The 22,590-nt window shown below is 35.6% G+C and overlaps 1 protein-coding gene across 1 annotated transcript in view; it reads left to right on the top strand.

Moving 5' to 3' along the window:
• Positions 1–22,590, top strand: part of LOC128787479 (cytosolic beta-glucosidase-like) — an 89,568-nt gene that overhangs the window by 4,858 nt on the left and 62,120 nt on the right. The window contains 2 exon segments of the mRNA XM_053941642.1: positions 16,869–16,941; positions 21,133–21,360. Coding sequence (XP_053797617.1) covers positions 16,869–16,941; positions 21,133–21,360 — 301 coding nt within the window.

Here is a 22,590-nt window from a genome sequence, read left to right as displayed (position 1 = left end):
GGGAAAAAGATGAAGGTAACTTTGTTTTCCCTCATAATGAATGCTACCTCAAATGTGTGTGCTAGTACAATCACAACATTGTCTTAAGATAAATTTAAGAGTTTAAAATACATAATTAAAATGGATGAAATTAGGGTTTTTTTCCCTTATAACTCAATTTCTTCTTAGACATATTCATTTCATAGAAAATGGCAGCAACCTTTAACAGCATACAAATACATATTAGATTGCAAGTCCTGCTTGCTGAGAAGAAAATAAAGGGTACATGCAATATACAGAGGGAAATGTTGCTTATGATGGGTGGAATAGACAGTAAAGAAGAGTGACTGTGGAGTTGTTGCTGTTGGAGGGCCACATGGCTGGAATTGATGCAGTGTGAAAAGAGAAGACATGAGATCTTTTAAGTTACTCTCAGCAGGCTGTATGGTCATTTAAAGAAGCTCACACAATACTACCCCTTCTTTCAGAGGAAGTAATGTGCCAGGAATGCTTTCAAAAGTTGGTGGAAGTAGTACACCCTATCTAATGTCCCATTTTTTACATTACAGGTAATTGTCAGCCTTTTTTTAGATGCTGGTTTTTTGAAGCAGCACAATGAATGGTACAGAGATTTACATAGCCTCCAAAGTTTACAATTCTTTATTGTGAGTTATAATGGATATAGGTACTTCTGCTCTAAAACTGAAACCATTTGTTATAGCATACCTAAACAAATTTATTCGTAAGTAACAATGCTTTCACTTAAAAAAAACCTAACAGCTTCTGATATAGGGAGCTTAAATTAATTAAATTAATCAGAGCTTAAAATACATTTTTAAGAATGTTTCCTAGAAGATATGGAAGGGTATTTTTTTTCTTTTTTTAATTGAAAAGCTGTAATAGAAATATCTATGTAGAAACACATACAGAAAATTAGTTCTTAAAGTTTTAAAGTGTTTTTGAGATCTACCCCACAGAAGTTCATTAGGTCACATACATGTAAGTAAGAATGCAAATAACAAATGTTAAGATGTGAAGATACATATGCCCTTTCTGAATTACTTCAGAAAAAAAAAAAAAAAAAACCAAAAAAAACCAACTGTTTAAGGAAATGGGGGCTGTGTGATTCTCTGAAGGTGAAGAAATTTGAATTACAGCTATATAGGAAATTTCAGGCTCAGATCCTTATTGCTCATATTTACTGTTCTTCAACTGCTAGTCTACAATGAATAACAGAAAAGTTAATACTTTGAAGATTCTTAACCAAGCTATTAGCATAATTCATTTACAAAGACATACCTCCTACAAATCTCTACCAACATTTTTTTTCCAATCAAAGAGGTACAGCTTCTTCTGAGGTGTAACAAAGAGTACCATGCAGAAGTCTGCCATTCAATTATCTAAACCAAGAATCAAAGGCAATATCTGAGTAAGACTAGATGGTGGGAGCAGGAAGATTTTTAAAAGGCAGAATTGTATTACTGGATGACATTTAACCAAGGGAAATAATACAGTTATTTATTTATAAATAAAAATATAGATAAATATAAACATAAATATAACCATAAATATAAAATATAAATAGGAATATTTTAAAAAGGCAGAATTGTATTACTGGATGACATTTAACCAAAGGAAATAGTACAATATGTATTATCTCAGTTTCATTGAGTCTAGTCTGATTGCCATTTGCAACCTGGAAAACAGCTTTTCTAACATGAGCATGGGGGAACATATGGCTTCTTGTGGGACCAAGATATGCCAAAACACTAAAAAACAATAACACTAAAAAACCCTGTAACACTAGCCCTTGCAGATACTGCCTGTAGGAGAGGCAACCTACAGCACAGCTCTGTATAGCAATGTGGCCATGGCAGCACCAAGATCAGTACAAGCTTGCCACCCACATATTTATGTGAGCCTTTAGTCAATTGCACAATTACTATCAAAATAACAGTACTATCAACACGTCAACTAGTTAGCTGAAACTCAACCTCTGTTGAGGTGTAAGTACACAGAGCTAATCACAACCTTCATTACAGAATAAATTTTCTACTGAAAGGAAAATCACAGAATCACAGAATAATGAGGTTGGAAGAGACCTCTAAGATCATCAAGTCCAACCTATGCCCCAACACCTCAGCTAGACTATAGCACCAAGTGCTATGTCCAGTCTTTTTTTAAACACATCTAGAGATGGTGATTCTACCACCATCACTCCTGAAAAGCATCACTCCTGATAGGCTGAGATTCTGTGTTTCCCCAAAGTGCCTATTGTTCAGTTACTCACTTTGTCTGGTTTTAGAGTGAACTGACTTAACTTCATGCAATTTTCAGCTTTCGTGCAAAGTGCTTCTCCAGCCCTTGGCATAGGCTGAGAGAAAGTTTATTTGCTCACTGGGAATTTGTGTGCTTTCTTCTGAACACGCTAATTATTGCCACACACAGAATACTCACATATTTGGATACACTGAATCTATTCCAGTATATCACGCCTTATGATCCTAGCTGAAAAGTGGCATGAAAATGCTAAAAGAAAGGGAAGGTGGGATGATCTTCTCAGGCCATGACAGCAGGTGTAGGGAAGCAAAGCTGCATGAATTTCAATTAATTCATTCATTAATGACACTGAAAATAAAGTAGTATTGAAAGTACCTGAAGAGACTTCAATTTATGATAAATTAACTTCTATACTAGTATGCTAGGATCTTACCATATGTTTTAACATAACATTGCCTTGTTTGTGTGAATAATTGCAGTGTGCTAGCATAGGTACACTTACCCAAATTTCACATAATTGTAAATCAATAGTCTAATTTTACTAGGTTTGCCCATTTTTTCCACTAGATAATGCCTTTTATCATCCACTATGGAATGATGACCATGGCTCTTCATTTTTGTAATATAAAGGGTAGCTTCTCCCACACAATTTTTGACAGCCTTGTGAGGTTGAGTTCACCTAATGCCTAGCCCTTACTTTCTCAACACCTTACCCCACCAGTTTAAGATGCAGTCAAATTTTATGTGACTCTCCAAGGACAGGAGGTGTAGAGTTTGTATTCATATAGTTTGAATTCATTTAAGCTAAGAGCATAACCGCCATTTAATCCACTTCATGTTGAATGATTGAAACCTTTGTGACTTTGGAGCCAGGTAAAGGTGCTGCAAGTATTATCAAGTTTATATTTCTGGTTTAAAATACCTGGGCTACTTGAGATGACACTATGCATCTGCCTTGCTTAGGTAGCATTTGTCAATGAAAGACCCTCATTCTCAACATTTTTGCCCTAGATAGTTTGACAAATCATTGTATTTGTATCTTTGGAGTATGCTCCAGTTTTTTGACAAGAGTATGTACTATCAGTACTATTATTTCTTCATAAACAATGCCCATGTTGATGACTTGTTTATGAAATTCACCTGTTTTATATCAAGCAGTATATTATATAAATGTGAAAATAAATGCTTATTTTAGGGTCTTAAAGATGCACAGCTGAAGATCTTCTTCCTCTCCTAAATGCAAATGCTATTAAAATCACTTTTTCAGCCATTAAAGAGCATTAGGTAGACTTTCAGTTAAGATAAATTTACCTCAAAAATGTATTCATCACTCCCTTCAAAAGTAAAGCCCCAAAGCAAAATACACATAGTTGCCAACAGCTTTAGTCAAAGCTAAAATTAGCCATGCTGATTAAGTGGATTTTGCATAACCTTAACTATTAATCCCTCATATTGGCCTTCTTTTCTTTGAAAAATCTTTAAGTACCAATAACCTAAAGGTTTATAGAGTCACTTTTTAATACTACTTAGTTAAGATTTAATCCTTTGTATAGTAGTTAACATTGGAATCATCTTTTAATAGCGCAAGATTTCTAACATGCACTTGCTGAACAAAACAGACATTTTCCATTCCAGGGAAATAATGGCAATACACATAGAGCAGAAGAAGTTCGATTTAAAGAATTAAAAAATGTACTTACAAGAGATAAAATGGAACTAACAGTAAATTAATCTCTCAGTATTCACCCTTTCCTTAAATAGTATTCTTTTCATGCTTAATTCTTTCCCTTTCCATTTTCTTTAACTCAGCTCCTTATTTTCTAACAGCTAGCTTGCCTCCCATCTTACCTGGCTAAGCAAGACATAAATTACATTTTCCAGAAGACCAATAATGAATTTGACTCCAAATCTTTTTTTGAAAGGAATCCCTGTTTTATAGACGCTTCTGAAAAGGCAAGATAGTACTGAGTCCTGGATCATTCTGTTGCTGTCAGAGGGAAATTAAATTACTGCCTTTAAAAGTTGAAATTGTTCCTATTTTCAGAGTAGGTCAAGGAGGAGTGAAGTAAGTTGTTCTTCATAAAGTGGTGTGCCTTTGCAAACTTCAACTCTTGTTCAGGGCTGGTCCCGCTGACAGAGGGTGCTTTTTCTCAAGATATATCCCACACCTTTTGTTTCAGATTTGCTCCAGTCTAAGAGTGCAAATATCACTAGCTACCCAAGCTCAGCCAACACCTGGAAGCTCATTAGTTTACCATAACTCCTTTGTGTGCCCCAGCCCTGCCTCAGCATTTCATAGCATTTGCTCATCTGCCTGTTTTTTCACAAAAAGTAATCAACCTTTATATTTTGTAATAATTTGCATTTTCTGATATTTATCTTTTTAGCACCAATAATTTGAAAAGAGTTTGGCAGCACCAGTGATCCTGCTTCCTTCACTTTAATAATAATTAACAGAAATCAAAAAAAACAAAATAAAAAGAAAAAGCTATTATAGGTAGCTGGTAATTATAGCTCACACTTCTGTTTTGCCAGTCAAACAATTTAAAAAACCAATTATAAGGAAAATTAATTGAGCAGTAAATATTTTTGCTCTTTTATATCAGCTAAGGTTTTTTTTCATCTATGTTTGAACATTAATTCATTAATTGTTTTAAACATCACTTCATCAGCAGTAAACTCAAAGCAGCTGACAATTGTGTTTTGTTTATATATTTGATCAATACAACCAGCTGAAAACTTTCAGATCATTGATCATGTCATGTTCTGCTGAGTAATTGGCCAGTAGAGCTGGGTGTTTGGAAACTGATGACTTAGAGGTTCAAAGGTCATTCCAGCAAGAAACTGAAGCTGGCTAAAAAAGACTTTCTTTTTTTCTTTGTCTTACTCCTTTGTAGGTGGTCTTCTGGATGATCTGTGACCTCATCTCTAATCTTCATGATACTTTTCCTCTTTTTTAAGACAATTTTTAAGACATGTTGTTGTTCCATTGATCACCTTAGACTGCTGTCTGTACTGCATTGTAAAAGTACTAGCAATGGTATTCCAAATGGAAAACATAGCGACATTTATAGGGTTTTTAAATGTTTCCTTTCTGTCCTTGTCAGCTATTTATGACTTTGTCAAACTGTTTTTACCTTCACAGCTGAAATTTCTCAGATATGATCATTGACCAGAGGTCAATTTTATTCTAGTTCACTTATTAAGTTTAAGAGGAAAAAAAATATCATCCAGTTTTGTGATCTTAAGTCATGTAACAGTTTGCTTTTCCTTACGTGAAGGATTGTGGATTTTTTCTTACAGAGCTTTAAGCAAGACTCGTACCTGAAGACTTTGAAATTTATCTGAGAGAACACTTAGTATACATATGTTCTTTTCAGTGTTTTTTTACCAATCTGTTCCTATTTGATAGACTTATACAGATTATCCAAACTATTTCTTTTTAATTGGTATGGACCTCGTTTAGAAAGAAACAGAGCTTTAAGAAACAAATTAAATTATGAAATTGCCAATGTTTGGAAAATTGAATTATTTCCTCCCCTTTTGGTGTGGTTCCTGTCTCAGAATAAGTACATGTAAGCATTTATCTCACTAAATGATGCAGTGATATTGCATGGGAGACAAGCACCCAGGAGAGATTGTACCATGGTCAAGGAATCACAAAGAGACACAGTGCCTGCAGAAGTGCCTGTCTGAGCAGAATGAATGAACTCATGGGAGGTTACCAAGTATCAAATGCTGTGAGTGGGATAATGGCATTACTCCATAGAATTCCCTGAATTATGGTCATATAACCAAACATTTTTTTTCCTTTTCCCAGCCTTAAACAAAAAATTCCTTAATTTATCTTAGTGATGAATAACTATGCAAACATATTATTCAAGCTGTAATGATTGTTAAGAGGATAAATGTTAAAGTGCTTTAAGTGGACAGTGACAGAGGTAAGCCACAATGGAAAAGCATAGCAGTTTTTTGATTTTGTCCAATGGAAAAGCTCTTGTTTTCAGATAGGTTTGTCACTTTTGTAAAAATTCTAGTCCCATAGTCAAATACTTATGCATCCTCTTAGTAGATTGTGATCACAACTCTCCTCAAAAGCAGATCTAATTATGTCTTTTATAAAATCACCTCATTCCCTTTCAGATTCACAGGAAAAATTTGAATGATAAAAAGGTAATTTCTAATGTCATTACAGTGTTCCTATTTTAGTTGTTTGTATACAGAACACATGCCTTTAATATTTTCTTCTCCATAGAAGCTGAGATTCTGTAGTATTGGCTTTAATAGGCAATCATTCAACTTTTAAACTTTTAAGATGCAAAGTAAATTTAGTACAGGAAACTTGCTATTGCAAAGTTATGGATGAAAAGATATATTTCAGCATTCACTCAGCAGTACATTCAGCTTACTGCAGAGAAGGGCAGAGCTGAGATACATGGGTTTGGGTTTCAGGTCTTGTTTCTGACATTTTAGCATTTCAGTTACAAAGCTCTGTTAATGTCAGTTTTTGAAGGAACATACAGAGTTCCAAATTCTGTTGTGCATTCCAACAGACATGCCTGCCAGAACAAAACAGAGCTATATATTAGCTTTCAGTGTATACCTCAATGTGAAAGACAGTTAAAGCTAACAAAAACTTCTAGATTTCCATTTTTATATATTGGAAAGTAAACATCTGTCTGGATGTTTCCTTAGCTTTTCAGAAATGTGCTCGGTGCCAGGTAATTCTGCAGTAGAAGTGAGAAGGTAGAGATAGGTATTGTCCTCTGGAAAGGACATGTGCCTGATGAAAGATCTAAATGTTTTCCTAATCCTGATATTGATCTTTTGTGTGGCCTTTGAGAAATCATTTCTCTTTTCATTAGGGGCTCTTTTCTCCTGTGTAGTGTCTTTCCAGGGACAGAGAAAGATCTGTGCACAACAGCATTATAATCGATTATAATCTTTTTGCACTGAATGATTCTAGTATTGTGGCAGTAAACAATTGGTATGAACATACTTATTTTTCTTTTTTCTTGGTTTTTTTTTTTTATTTTTTTATTTTTTATTTTAAGGATTCTTTTTCTTTTGGCAGTGTTATTCCCTATGTACTGTGTTCTCGTTCCATTGTTTCATCTGTGAACACCTTTCATTTGAAAACTCAGTGTATTCAAGGGAAAAAAACTGAAAAAGTTTCAACTTAGTATCACCTTATTTTTAAAGAGAGAACAAAACAGTGCCTAGAGAAATTAATGGCTATGAAGTATTCCAGGGTAATAAACAGGAATAGTGATAAACAGGTATTACAATAATCACAAGATCTTCTCAAAAGTGTTCCCAGCTTGCTCTGTTATGCTGACATTCTCACTGAACTATTGTAGGAGAACAAAGATATTGTTCATTTTAAACCTTCTCTTTGAATAGCAAAGGCATGGTTAAGGCACTAATCCAGCTGGATAACAATTGCAAGCTCTATAACCAATAGCACATGACACAAAACATGATGAATGATACATATTTTGGATCTGTTCTAAGCATCAATCCAGGGCTGTATTCTGTAACTGCAGGAAAAATACTAAACCTGCAGCCTTTAGAAAACTCTTAGAAATCTTATATATAGCATGAGGACTTGGCTAATCTTGAATAGGAGAAGAAGAGTGAAATAAAAAACCCAAATCCCTTTTGCAACACTATTAACATCCCATGCCATAGTGGAAGTTCAGCCATGTTGAAAGAAGACTGCAAAAGTACCTTTAAATATACCAGTTACAGTCATATAAAAAGAATATTTTGATGGAGAAAAATTTTTTATAACATTCATATGTTATTTTTTCTTTTTATTTTATTCCCGTTCATTAAATATTTTGGTTTTTGTGGTGAAAGTTAAGACTTGATCCAACTGTCAATGACTAATGGAAAGCTTTTGTGGATTTTATTTGTAGAGCCTGTGTCCATATAGAGTCCAAAATGGAAACCTTTGGGTATTCTACTTGTGGAAATTGAATTTGCATTTCTTCCACTCTACCCTGGGGAATTCCAGACTAAGATGTTTAAGAGGAGGAAAACAGTGAATATGGAAAGATGAGGTCTAAAAAGAAATTACTATGACATTTTTTTTTCCTTTACAGTTGAAAACTGAGATTTAGAACCAAGATATCTTGTCAGAATGCAGCATTATGGTACACTTTTTATCAAAAAGATACCCAGGATGCTAAGAAGAAGGAAAAAAAAAAAAAGAGGAATTTTTGGGTTCAGCACAGGATAACCAATACGTGCTGCTTAAGACACTCATCTGGTTATTGAGAAATGCATATTCTAACCTGTCTCAGGCTAAACAAGAGCTGGACCATTGCAAAAAATTCATTTAAGACGTCTAATTACCATTACATCTATTCTTCATTGTTTCAGGCCACAAGTCTGGCTGCCTTTTTGTTTTCAGTCTCGAATTTATATCAGAGAGATATTTAGATTAGAGGTGTCTAAAGCATGAAATTTCTGCAGAAAGGAAGCAAGATAGATTTAGCACTCTAGGCACTGACTGAGGAGTGAATAAAAATTGGGACACCAATGACACATTCTTGTCATCTTACCTCTCTTGCCATATCTATTAAGCTTCCATAAATTTGGACCCAGTTGTAAGCCTTGGAGAAGAAATACACATTATACAAGCTCAGTGGAGAGCTTGTTAATGTTTGGCTGTATAATCTGCCAAAGATTCTGTCTGTTTTGAGAACACTTCAGCCCCTGTCATCTTTTCATTAAGTGGATTGGACTGCTCCTACAGAGCTGGAGCAGTCTCCATGCTAGAATTTGGAGGCCCAACAAAAGTTCCCCTGTCATTCTCCTGCTACTGCCAAAGGCCCTGTTTTAAAAAATGCAAAAGACAAACCAAAACAAAACTGAGGCTAAGATCATGAACACAGGCCAGAAACAGAGTATAAAATAATGGGTAATCTGTAGAGCACAGTCTGCTGGAGAACTTGGAACTCAACAAAAAGTTACTCACTCTTTGGCAAGGAAACAAGTAACCGCAACCAACAGCAAAGTCCACATAAAAGGTAAAAGCTTTCTGTTGCTGCAACTTCTTGCCTTGGCTCAGACTGAGAGGAGAGTGATGTGGGTAGTAGCACCACCATTGGACAGATTTTAAATACATTTAATAAGCTGCTTTATGTATTCTGTTAAATAGTGGTAATTCACAAAATCTGCTTTTCAAAAGCTAGAAAATAAAAGGTTGCCTTTGTTCTCCTGCCCCAATCTATGCCATAGATCATGATGTTGTCTTTTAATTATCTAAACACAATTTTTTCTACATACCTCCATGGGAATGTGAGGAACCAGAAACATTTCTAAGAGCTCAGTATGGATCTGTGCCAACTATCCACATCCTCGGAGCTCGCTAACTGTTGCTTCCTATGGGATATTGGTCACTCAGCAGCCAAAAACTTTCATACAACCATTACTAGTTCTATTCACCAGTTTAGTCTGAAGGGCAATTAAGAGACAATCAAAGGAGCTTGATCTAAAAATAAACTTGCTTACTTATAAGCTCCACTTTTTTTGTTGTCTGATTATAAAATTTTGGAGTATTTTGTCAGAAGGGGAAAAATATGTTTAATTTCATCTACACTATGTCATAGTTCAGTTTAATCTGTGCCAAGCTAAAATATAAGGGAAGACATAAAGAGCTTAAATTGAATGAGACACTGTATTTCTCCATGTGACTTCTTTATTAAGGAAACAACTTTTGTGATGGCAAAAAGGTCAGTGCTGCCTCACAATGCCTACTGTATTCTTTAATATTTTTTTTTAAATTTGTGTGTTAAAATAAAGAAATAGAAAGCTATGTTAAGCAACTGTGTTGATTTTTTTTTTCATTTTATTCTATTTGATTAGCTTCAGAGTCAGGTGCATGTTTTGTGGTATTTCCAGAATAACATAGGCCTGAGATATCACTGCACATCTGTACTACTATTTGGAAGACTATATATATTTGTGTGTATATGTGTGTGCATATGTATGCATAAAACTCAAATTGTTTGAAAAATAACCTGTGTTTACTGAATTTCAAATAGGTATTTGAATTAATTTGTCAAATTAAAGTACTGTTGTACATCTCCTTTTCCAGGTGCAAGCAATAGTGCTCACTACTCTTTTGCAGGATGAAAAGGAGTACAATGGATAGTATTTCTTGCAAAAGGAAAAAATATTTACAGGATAATGGCGTAGCACAAATCTTTTGAAAAGTAATATCAACTACTGTCTCTCAGAGTGTGCTGCCATTTAATAGTGGATGGTTCTATATTGCTGATACAGGGAAGTGTATTTTATGTAAATGGACTAATATAATGGGATTTCTTAATCCTGACTGGTGGTGGAAGAAGCTTTTCAAACATATTTGCTGAAGTCATAGTCAGTGTCATTAGTCATAGTCAATGACTTGAGAAACAGAATTTCTGGAAGAAAAAGAAAATGAAAGATACAGTTTCAGTGCTGTATAAACTAGTTGCACTATTTCAAGATAATTCTCAAAACAAATAGTGGGACTCAGCAGGACTTTATGCACATTATAAATGCTGAAATAATTTTGTTTCGTCAATATATCCCCAATATAAAATTGGTCTGGGCAGAGTCCTTTCCTGGTTTATTCTATGATTGTATTAAAATAACTAAAAGCAATAAAAACCCCCAAAGCAAACAAACAAATAAAAAAAAAAAAAAACACGAAAACCCAAACCTTGAAAGAAAAAAAAAAAAATAAAAGCAGTATAAGTTGTTAAGAAATGTTAGGTTATTAGTGCTTTGGTGAGAAAACCTGTATATAAATGGGAAAAAAAAAAAAAAGTGTTTCTGTGATAATTCAGTTTTAAAAACAGGTTTATCTGATGGTGTTGATTTTTGCTTTTTTGTGGTCTCATGGATGTTGCTTCAAGCATTTCCCTTAGTACCAGCATGTGTAATGTCTCCTTCAAGTATATTCTCTGGTGCCTGGTACCAGCACCAGCTTTTCAGGCTTTCCATCACGTTGCAGTACCAATATTTATTCATCCATGTATTCTCACAGTGTCAGTTTTCTTTCAAATTTGTTTGGCTCTGGTTAGTGATCTCCACAGATATTGTGCCTGTAAGTATTCAAACATCTCAGCAATGTTTTCACCCCCTGCCATGTGATGTGATGTCAGCACACTTCTTGTTGATGGCATGTGGGGTCAGAAGAAATTAAAAATATTCCTGTGCTAGGAAATATGTAAGTTGTGAATGTTAGAATGGGAGAATAATATAGACATCATGTATATAATCTTTCAGCAATAAAACCAAGCAATACAACAAATTTCTGAGGGTAAATATGATTTGCCTGTTAAGAAGGGAGACATTTCAGAAACAGCAAAACAAACAGATACTGGACTTACATTTTCAAATGAGCTAAATTTGACTTCTTGTTACGGGCACTTAAATTATGTTCTAGATGATAAATTGCTGGGATTTCAAAGTGTACCTAGTGTAAAGAATGAGGCATAGTAGATTTTAAAGCAGAACCAAGATGTGCAGTGAAGATTCTATATACATGATTTTGAAGATTTAGCTATGTAGCAAAATAGCCTACAGATTCATGGCATAAATAGGGAAATTGTGCCACTTTGTAAGGTTTGTGTAAGACTTTGCCTTCTATTTTAAAAATAAACAAGTTTAGCTAAAATAATTCAGATGTGTCTTTACAACCAGTTGCAGCCAAACTGATAAGTTGCAGCAGATATTTTCCTTGTCAAAATCATATTTTGCTTTTGCCAGTAGGTAGCTCTGCAAACATCTTGAAACTCTCAGTTTCTGGAAAATTTAGACAGCTGTCCCTGAAACACCAGTGAAAGGGTGCTGTCTCAGCAAACAGAGTGCATTCACAAGGGACCCAAGGGCCTCCCTGTATTTTTGTGTTGTATTTCATATATATATATATCTTCCTTTTTTTTTTATCCTGATATTTTTGCATGATGGCTTATTGTTTTCAAGCTTGTTCACCTAAAAGATAAGTGAAGTATGGAACAGCAGGACATGTCAAGATATAAATGAATAGAGCGTGGTTTTACATGAAAGGGCTTTTGCCAGGTTTTCTACTGAAGTGTGCAAATTTAAAGCTGTGGATCAACGCCCTGCTCTGCGCACTCAGTGTTGTGTCACGATGCTGTGACAGTGACAAACTCCTGAGCAGACAAGCCCACTTTAAAATACTGTATGGATGCACTCAGTAATAAAGGACAATTGCCTTCAACATCCAAGAACTATCAAGGACTTCTGAAGACTGATGACCAATATGGAATATCACTTTACAAACTTACTATACATCCTAATGCTGTTGCTGTGTTGAATTGCTGAGACTTTTTCTGGTTCAGGGAGTGACGTAACACTAGTTTGGCCCTCCACTATAGTTTGTGTAGAGTTATTCCCAGCAAGATTAATTTGTGTGAGTTCCCCAAATGCAGCTAACTTGCTCGCAACTAGCTTTGGGTCTCCAAGATATTGTACCCATATATCTGCTATTGGAAAGCTCATAGCAGCTGGCAATCCATTGACAGTTTCCTCGGGAATATAAAAAAAATTCAAGCTGCATGATTCAATTACCAGAAGCAGTGGGAGAATATTTTATTTCTTCAGTCGTGGGCTTTTTAATGTTGTTTTAGCCAGTGGCTCACTGTTATGTCATTCACTTTACGAAGGACAACACTGTTATATGAATGGCTTACTTTTAAGTTTTCTTCCAGGAAAAAGTTCCATAGCTGTGAAATCTCTAACCACCTGACTGATAGTCTGTTTTTCCAGTGCCCATGCTATACACAGAAGAAAACTGATGGTTGCAGAGCTGCTTTAAGATGAGTCATTACTTGTTTACTTATTCTTTAATAGTTTTGCCCAAATTTCACAGTTTCTATCTACTGCTCAGTTACAGATTCCTGCCTAGTTTTCCTGATGTTCTTAATTTTAAATCTCTTCCAGCATTACAGCTCTCCAGATTTTTACCTGTTACCATCTGTTGATTTTTTACCAAAATATTATTCATTTGTCTTCTAAATGGAATCTCATTGCAATATTCTGCCGGTGTTTCTAATCTTCCCAAGAACCCTTGAATTATTTCTCTATTTTCAGCAGTGTGCTCAGCTCCTCCTAGTTTAATAGATCTGCAGATTTCATTAATGTACCATTTACTCCCTCTTCTAGCTCATTATTGAAGCTATTAAATGTGATCAGAAGTAATACTAATCTTTGTGTACTGCACTAAATGCCTCCCTTCAAAGTTATTGTTTATCATTACCCTTCATTGTTTGTCATCACCCTTCATTTCAGTCAACATGATAGTTCATTTCCAATTTGATTTAAGTTTGGGAACAGAATTTTGACACATTGGTGATGGGGAAAGAAAGACTAATCAACAATCCAGGAGAGGCTTCTAATTAAGGCTGAATGTAAGGAATCAAAGTTACGAGTTCTCTACTGCAGCCATGGTGTAAGACAGTATGGTGTCTCCATAACTTACACCTTAAGCCCAGTGCTAAAATATCTTAAAGAATACATTATATGGCTAAAAGTCAGACGTATGACAATATATCTTCTGCTCTCTATTCATTAATTTTGTATTACTATTAAAAAGAAATCAAGATTATCTGGCAGACTTCAAAGTGTTTTAGTAAATTTGTTTCTCAGTAGCTGCTCTATTATGTTGCCAAAGAGAGAAGCTAAATTTATGAGTAGCAATTACAAAGAGAACTCACAGAAGATACAAACTTCTGTCTTTAGCTGTTTCAGAGACATAGAGTCTTGCTTCCAAAGAAGGTATATCTTTCTACTGGTCCATGCATGGTGTAAAATTTCAGGAACAAGATTTTAATTTTCACCACCCCTTCAAAATTTAATTTCTAAACTCCATAGTAAATACTGTTAATAATAGGAATAGGATACGTATAATAGGAAACATCAATTCAGTCAGGAAAATCTCCTTTTGACAACATACAATTCTTCTGATAATAATTAACCCCACATGACTTAAAATCCAGCACCAAAATCTCTTTTTCTTTCATCTTAATAAAATATCTTGAATTTTGTAAAGTTAGTTGCTAACCTGTATTATCAGGGCCAATTACTCCTACTTTTTATTGACTTGACAAAGAAATCTTTGTCCAAATGCATTTGGATACTGCTTCTTTTTTCTTATGCATACTTTGCTTGAGGTCATTTGGTTACATATGTGCCAGTGCAAATATAAAGGCCTTAAAAGTAATCTAGAAAAATATTGCCTCTAGATAGAGCTTAATAGTTCTTTTAAAGTTTTTTACGTAAATGGGTTGAAAAAAAAAAAGCATGGTACAGTGAAATACTGAGACTCACGTTGGGGCCAGATTATTTGCTAGATGTGGGGAAAATTATCAGAGTAAGAAGGTGAGTGCATCCCCGAAGCCATGCAGAGGGTCTAATGAAGATTTAATTTCAAGTCACATCACTGCAATAAGGAGTGGGTTATGAATCCAGAAATACAACCAGAAGTGGGATCACAAATGTAGAAACTGGGTTGCCAGAAATGTTTCATCTCAGTTGCTATCAGTGCAGCTTCTCTGAATTTTGAAGCCCTGCATCTTTCAGAATCTGCCTACTTACCTGACATAACCTGGTATCTCATTACTGTGAATCTGTCTTAACCTCTGAGGCAAATTTTGTTCACTCTCCCCCAGACTGCTTATGGAATATTTTCCTCCTACTCAGTATCTCTCAAAACCCATCTCTGTTGATTCCTGATAAGGAATCAGCAGTGACACTTTAGCCACTTTTTTATGCTCAAGTATTTTTAGAAAACTTTTTATTGGATTTTTATTGTTACTATATCCTGTCTGCCCCTCTCCCCCTATTATTGAGTTACATTTTTATTATATCTCCTGTGAAATTGAATTGTATTATTCTCTGGGAAAAAATTTAATGTTACTTACATTTTCAAAGGTGCCTACCAGTAACATTTAATGATGTAAAAAATAAGCATTATTACTCTAGTCCACTAATACTTATTAATCATGATTTTAAGGTGGCACTGGTGAGTTTTACTGGTAACTGTCCTTATCTTGCAGATGAAAGCCTGAGTATGCAGCATCAACAAGAGAACATTGACTAGTTAATTTTATCAATTTTTGATCATCTGTATAATACACATGAAGGATATGTATATTTGCCTAGACATTGTGTCAGCATGTATTTTGGGAACAAATTAGTATGTTGTGCCTCATTTCCCCCTTTGTTCCTTTGTATTCAAGGGGCTTTTACCTTTCCTATGTAAGACACTTGAGGAAATACATGCCTGCTGTGAAAGCCTGATTTATTTTGCATTGCATCTGCACAGGCTGGTTCTGCAATATTCATTTTGAAATTAAATCAGCTTCCCTGTGTCTCTACAAAGGAATTTATTTTTTTCTAAGAAGTTGATTCTTTTATTGTGTGCATTCTTGGCAAAAGTATGTGCATTGACTGTATTAGTGGCTTTCCTATGTATAGTAAGGTTTCTTATTTTCATTATCAAAGAAAATGTCAGTTACATGTATAATGCTTTGCAGAAGTAGGTCCTTACCCAGAAAGATTTCAGAGTCAAGAGAGTTAAGTGGAGTAAAGAAGAATAGTGGTGATATATTACACCAGTCCAATATGTGCCAATACTGACCTCAGCAAAAGCAGTGTGGAAGTAGTGTTATAATAAATGGGGGGGAAAGCACCAATAAGATAAAAAAAAAAAAAAATGCAGTAGTGCCGTCTAGTGTGCCAGGTGTTGCAGATTTCAGGAGAGGGACAGTAAACTACTTTCAATCCATCCCACTTGTTACCTGACTCTCCTCCTGCTGCTGCTCCCTTTTCAGTCTGCTGACAGGAGAGCAGTAACAGCATTGACAGAAGGTAGAGGAAGAGACCTGAGGGCTGTTTTGCAGATGCTGATTCTGGCACACATGCCATAAGGTTGTCATTGCTGCTCTAAAAAAATGAGCATCCACGGGGTTTTAAAGAAGGAGAAAGATAGCTGTTCTGTTTGTACTCCCATACAAATCTTGCTAATCTACTCATTGGTTTCCACTGCAAAACATGTAATGGCTAAAATATCCTTTTTCAGCTACTGCAGGCACATTTTCTTGGTGTTGGGAGAGGAAAAAAAGTTTGATGCCAGAAAAGAAGAGGGGCTGCTGATTTTCGAAGCCTACTGGTAGAAATTATTTTTTGCCTGTGGCTAAAGGAATTTTATTGAATAGAGAGTCCACAAAGTTATCTGTATAGGAGATGGGAGGTGAGAGGCAAGTGAAGGGAAAGAGGGATCTGTTTTGCATATTAATTCTTTGTACTAGGAGGAGCCCTTTTACTGTCACCATCCTGGTCTTTTCCACTGCTGCCTTTTCCACTTTCACTTGTAGCTGACTGAACCTCTCTGCTTTAATCCCAAGATATGCAAAGTGCATGGCTTACCCTTCAGTGTGTGAAGCTGCACAGGGTTTATTTTTGTCTTCCATATAGAATCTGCTTGTAACAAGTGGAAGAGTGATCAAGCCAGGAAGTGTTGTCTGCAAACGAAACCAACATTTCCACAGCACACATAATGCTGTGTATTCACCTGTCCTCTGCAGACGGTGCTGGAGGATATTGCTTTTCCAGTTGGATTTGCTTGAGGTGCAGCTACAACAGCATATCAAATTGAAGGTGTCAATTTTTAGCTATCAAAGTGTTAAAGAAGTTTTAAGTGAACAAAAATCTGGGCCCAGGAAGGAGAGTGTTTGATCTTCGCTTTGTCATGTAGACTCTACTTCTGATGCAAATCCATGTAGCACTTCTGTTTAAACATTTCTGACTTGAGGAGTAAGAACTAGGTAAAAGATGTTTCAAATCTCAGAAATATGTTTAGGTAATGGAAATGGAGCTAGTTACTGCGGGGAGAGGGGTGGCAGTAGGAAAAAGCAGTCATAAGTAGTTTTTTCATCTGCTTATTGCGTATATCCTTTCTGTAGAGCTCGTTCAAGTAGATTGCTGTTGGCCATTTTGAAACTGGGTGGGAGAACTACCTAATCAGACATTGGTACTCATAAGAAGTCTTCAGTTAGGAATTAATCTCCAAAGATTATGAGAAACAATTAACTGAGAGGTTAACAGTTGGACTTGGGGGGGCTGTCCCCCAGGGACACGTGTCATGTTCTCAACTGAATAGAGGGACTGATGAAGGGATTTGCCCAGCACAATATGAAAATATGTTGCAGATTAGGGAATGTAAACACATAAACACAGGGACACCTGCAGCCATAACCCCTCCAAACTTTATCCTTTCATAAATCTGTCTTTATAAACCTTCGAAATACATATAGACCTGATTTTCTCATATTATACCCTGCAGCATACAGACACTTAACTCCCATTGATTTCAGTACCTAAATGGGAGTTGTAGATCCTAAATTGTCTTTGAGGATGTAGCCTTTAGTTCTTGGTTATTGCTGAAACTGAAAGTACTTGCCCATGCTCAGTACCTTTTAACGAGCTCAGTTCACTTCACCTAATAGACTGCACAGCTCGCAGTTCTCAGGGAATCAATATTCTGGGCCAGATTCTAACTTTAGTCCTGCAATGCACATAGCTCTTCTAACTAATTTTTAAAATGTGAATTGTGTGTGCATTATAATTTCCTGCCTTTTGAGTGGCTAGATGTGCAACTTTAATGTTCTCTTAATGTATTTTTAATGAACTTTCTTAAGGCTTCTGAGTGGAGAAAACATAAAAAAAAAAATCTATAATATGGTCTAGACACTACTCAAATGACCCTTTTCCTGCAGAAGTAGGAAACTCAACAGGGGATTCCTTCTCCTGAAAGCTTCAGAGGCTGTGCAGCTTCCGACTCAGAGGCAGAATGATTGAAGCAATAGTTCTTGTAGAGTCCAAACTCAGTTGCTGTGCATATCACAAGATACACAGTGGAAGAGGCATGAGCTGTCAGGCTACTTTATTTTTTACTGTCAGCTATGTATTTATGCACAGCACAACCTTCTCCACTCTGTATATTTCAAAGCGCTAAAAAATCATACCAATTGTACTCTGCATGCTCAAAGTGCAGATTTCAAAGGTTCATGACTCAGTCAAATCAAAATCAATTTGCACCAGAACATTCAAAAGCACTTCTTCTTACTGAGGGTCATTTCTATGCTAAATTTCAACTCTCTGCTTGATTTTTTTCCTTCTTTTTTTTTTTTTTTTTTTTTTTTTTTATTTTTTTAGGGGGAAAAGTTGCAAAAAAATTCTTGTAATGGTAAAAGTGGTTTTCTTCACTTCTTTCATATGCCAAATAATGGAACTGCATTAATTCAAGCAAAATTACACTTTTTGGTCAGAGACAAGGTCAAGAAATTTTCACTCCCAAAGGTTAAAGGACAGCTGAATTAGAGGACAAGTGTACTTGTAAAAGTACATGAAAATTTAAATACTCTTATCAGTAATATTCATGCTTTAGGACCTTCACTATTTGGAAAAGCATTACATTTCTTTCTGTTGTAATAATTGCAGAGTATGGGAAACGTATCATAATAATTTATATTATTCATTTGATGGCATGTCATGTTCTGATTTGGTATCCAATTCACACCTAAGTATTTTGAGTGTAAAATCAGTTCCTCATCACTGTTCTTTCCTGGCCCCAAAGCTCACTAAAACTCCAGTTATGCCTACACTATGGAGTGCTGTGTAGCTGGAAGTTTCTGAGCAAGCTTAGAGGTGCAAGCTTGGTTCGTTGAAGCAGAGCACAGCTCTCTACAGACTAATTGTGGCTCAGCAGGATGTGTTAGTGTGTCTGGAGCTTTCTGTTGCCTCGACTGGATTCCTTCCTACCCATTATCAGGTGGCTCAGATGCTTGATGCTGTACAGAGAAGTCTCTTTGAACAGTGTCAGGAATGCTTGAAAGTGGGTCTGTTTGCTACAGCCCCATCAGAGCTTTACAGTGGCTAATGACCACTGGAGTAGTAGTGTTAGACTCTGCTGAAAATCAAATGCTTCTCCTCCCTCCCACTACCTTTGCTGGAGGAAGGCAGACAAAACAGTGGGATCATTCAGCCTCTGCTCGAGATGACGATTCTAAACCGAAGGAGTGTTAACTGCCTGTTATGGCAGCCTTTTCTTCCCTTCATTCCAGCCGTACTGAAAAAAGAGCGCTATCAAATCAATATGGGGCAGGAAGCCTGCTCTTAAAGGCTTCAAAACTCTAGGTACCATCAAAGAATTACTGTTATTTGTTATTTCCTGCACTTCTCTCAGATGACTATTTATTTCAGCAGTGATGTTTGAAATTTGAAACAGGATATAGAAAACTTGTAGTATTGTATTTTTCTGAGGAGCATACAGACAGAGCACCAAGTCTATCATAAAATCTGGGATTAAGAAAAACTCAAACTGTCTGGATCTAAAATTTGACCTACTTTGAAGGTTGTCCCATGTAAAATTTAATTTACTGACCAACCAAATATAGATGTATGGGTGTTCATGTGCTGCAATAAAATTCTGTAAAGACCATGAAATGTGACAATGATCTCCGAAGAGCTAGGTTATAGAAGTGATATTACAGATTTTAGTAATGCTTTAAATTAAGTGTCTTCAATATGCTTAACCTTGCATTAAACTTAGATTTAATAAGACAGATGTATATTAAGTACTGAATATACTTAAGGGAGCAATCTTGCATTGGCAGGGGATGGACTCAATGACCTCCTAATAGTTCTTCTCCATCTCTAATTTCTGTGATACTAATTGATTATTAAAACACTTTTATTGAGGATTGATATGTAGCTATTATATAGTTATTAATCTTATAACGCAACTGATATTTAATTTATACATAATTTTAACACACAATGTCATTTTAGTTTTTAAAGAATAACCCTGGAACAGTGCATTCACTGGGACTCTGAAAAATCTTGGTGGTAAATGAGGTTGGCCATTTTGCGGTTAATTGCAATTTTATGATTAAATCACATTTTACAGGGGTTTACAGGGGTTTTACAGGGGTCCATGAGGGAAGTAAGTTTACAGATCTCTCCACCAAAAAAAAATGTAATGTTTGCCTCAGCTATAGCATGGCTCAGGAAAGACAAATAAACTTCTAATGAAGAGAGGTGCATTTATTTGAATTAAATATTATATGTTGTTAGATCTCAGACAACAGCTAGATTTTGAATATTTTAATGGTAATCTGTGTATCTCAATTTTAAAATTGTGAAGAAATATCCTAAAACTCTGAAAGTTTGGGGGAAATGGTGCAGTGCTTTTGAACATTCAAAATTAATTTCTGTGAATGTCTGGCTAAACAAAAAGCTGAAGTTTCGTAGAGCTGTGTTATTAATTCAGCTTGTATATGCCTAGGGCCATGGCTCATAATGGCATTCCTTTCTTTTTAACAAACTGTCAAGATTTTCAAAGGACATCCTGAAAGCCATAAGTGCCTATTTGTTGGATGTATTTCTCATACCCTAAAGGCTTTCTTTGATATGGACTGATCTTTTACATTTATGGATGGAAGTTGCATTAGAAAATGCCCTTTGTGAAAACCTGTAATATCTCAAGAGTGGCAAACATCTGATTTTTGGCTAGGGAAGTATGAAAAGTGCTAGAAGTCTGAATGTTATTTTAAAACATAATTTTTAAATAATTAGCAGCAAGTAAAAATATGAATAAATGCAAAACCTAATGCAAATGTATATTAATGCTTGAAAGTTCCTAGTTACTTTAAATAATATAAGGAATGGGTAGAGAATACTTCTCAATTTGCCCATGGGATTTGCACCTACTTTGTGATAAATTATTTACTTGCAACATATGTCTTTTGATGTCAAAAGTGTAACGACCAAGTTTTGTTTTTCAAGCAGAAGGCTGGAATGCAGATGGAAAGGGCCCTAACGTCTGGGACATATTCACTCATCAGGGAGGAGATCGAGTTTTCAAGAACCAGACTGGTGATGTAGCTTGTGGCAGCTACACTCTGTGGGAGGAAGATTTGAAATGTATCAAACAGCTTGGATTGACTCATTATTGCTTTTCTCTTTCCTGGTCACGTCTGTTACCTGATGGGACGACAGGTTTCATCAACCAGAAAGGCAATTGTTTCTTAAAAATAGAAGGTTGCAGCTTTAATTCAAGGTTATTGCTGCAGTCTGGCATAATTAATCCAGTATGCTATTCTGCAGTGTAGCTTTGAAATTGCAACTTTTTTTCAGAGTAATTATAGGATGATTTTTTATAGGTTTGCAACAACTTACTAATTAATATTCTAGATCCCCTCGGATAGCACAATCTTTTGGGATAGGATTATTATTATGTTTCCTATGTATCTTTTTGCTTACTCCAGTTTTTTTAATTGTAACTCTAAATCATTTTGCTTCATCAGAATGTTTATACTTACTGGGATCCTAGCCATGAGAATATTTTTGGATGGCTTACAATAGACAAGTTATCTCATTTGGCAAGTGCATTTAGATAGCTTATCAGTATACTCCAATGTGCTGAACTTCACATTGACTGTTTTGCACTAAGGGACATACTTTTCCCAGACATTTTCCTTTAGCATATTAGAGAGGATTCTTTCGACTGATAGGAACTATGCTTAGTTCTCCAGCAAACAGAAGCTCTGAAAAGAAGAGTTTTCACAGTTTCAGCAGGCAGTGTATAAGTCTAAAGGGATAGAGCACAGAAATAAACTGGTCATATTGCTAGAAGTCAGATATAAAATTTGTTTCACTTCGGATTAATGTATTTTAATTCCATCAGTGTGGACTGAGGGAGAGCTTAAGGTCACTCACTAGGAAAAGACAGGAAAGGGCAGTTGTGCCTACAGAACAGAGGGAATGGAAGAAAGAAGAAATAAAGAGAATTGTGAAGAATAAAAGCAACCAAAGCGGAACCAGAAAAAATGGGAGAATCAAAGAAGCTGGCTGAGATCTCTTGTATGCTGGGAGGATATGTTCTGAGGAGAAAAAAAAGTATATTTGAATGAACTTCTGAATCTCAATTCTTCTTCCTACTCTTCTGCATCTCAGTTCAACCAAGAATATATATATATATATATATATATATATATATATATATATATATATATATAATATATAGATTTAGATTTAGATTTATACTTCTAAGGCAGTATTTGCCTTGGCAATTCCTTTCTTTTGGTTTGAAGACTGCAAAGACAGAAGGCTACAAAAGATAGGACTTAGAAAATACTCTTCAGGTTTTTCTTATCTCTACTAGAGTGGTACCAGCAGAAGCAGTCTTTTTCTGCAGAATTTTGGTCATGTGGAGCTTGGCTGTTCAGTAGACAGCAGCCTATCCTC

This window comes from Vidua chalybeata, chromosome 4 (assembly GCF_026979565.1).
Source record: "Vidua chalybeata isolate OUT-0048 chromosome 4, bVidCha1 merged haplotype, whole genome shotgun sequence".
Taxonomy (NCBI): domain Eukaryota; kingdom Metazoa; phylum Chordata; class Aves; order Passeriformes; family Viduidae; genus Vidua; species Vidua chalybeata.
The sequence above is the reverse complement of the archived record's forward strand: the minus strand, read 5'-3'. Positions and strand labels throughout refer to the sequence as shown.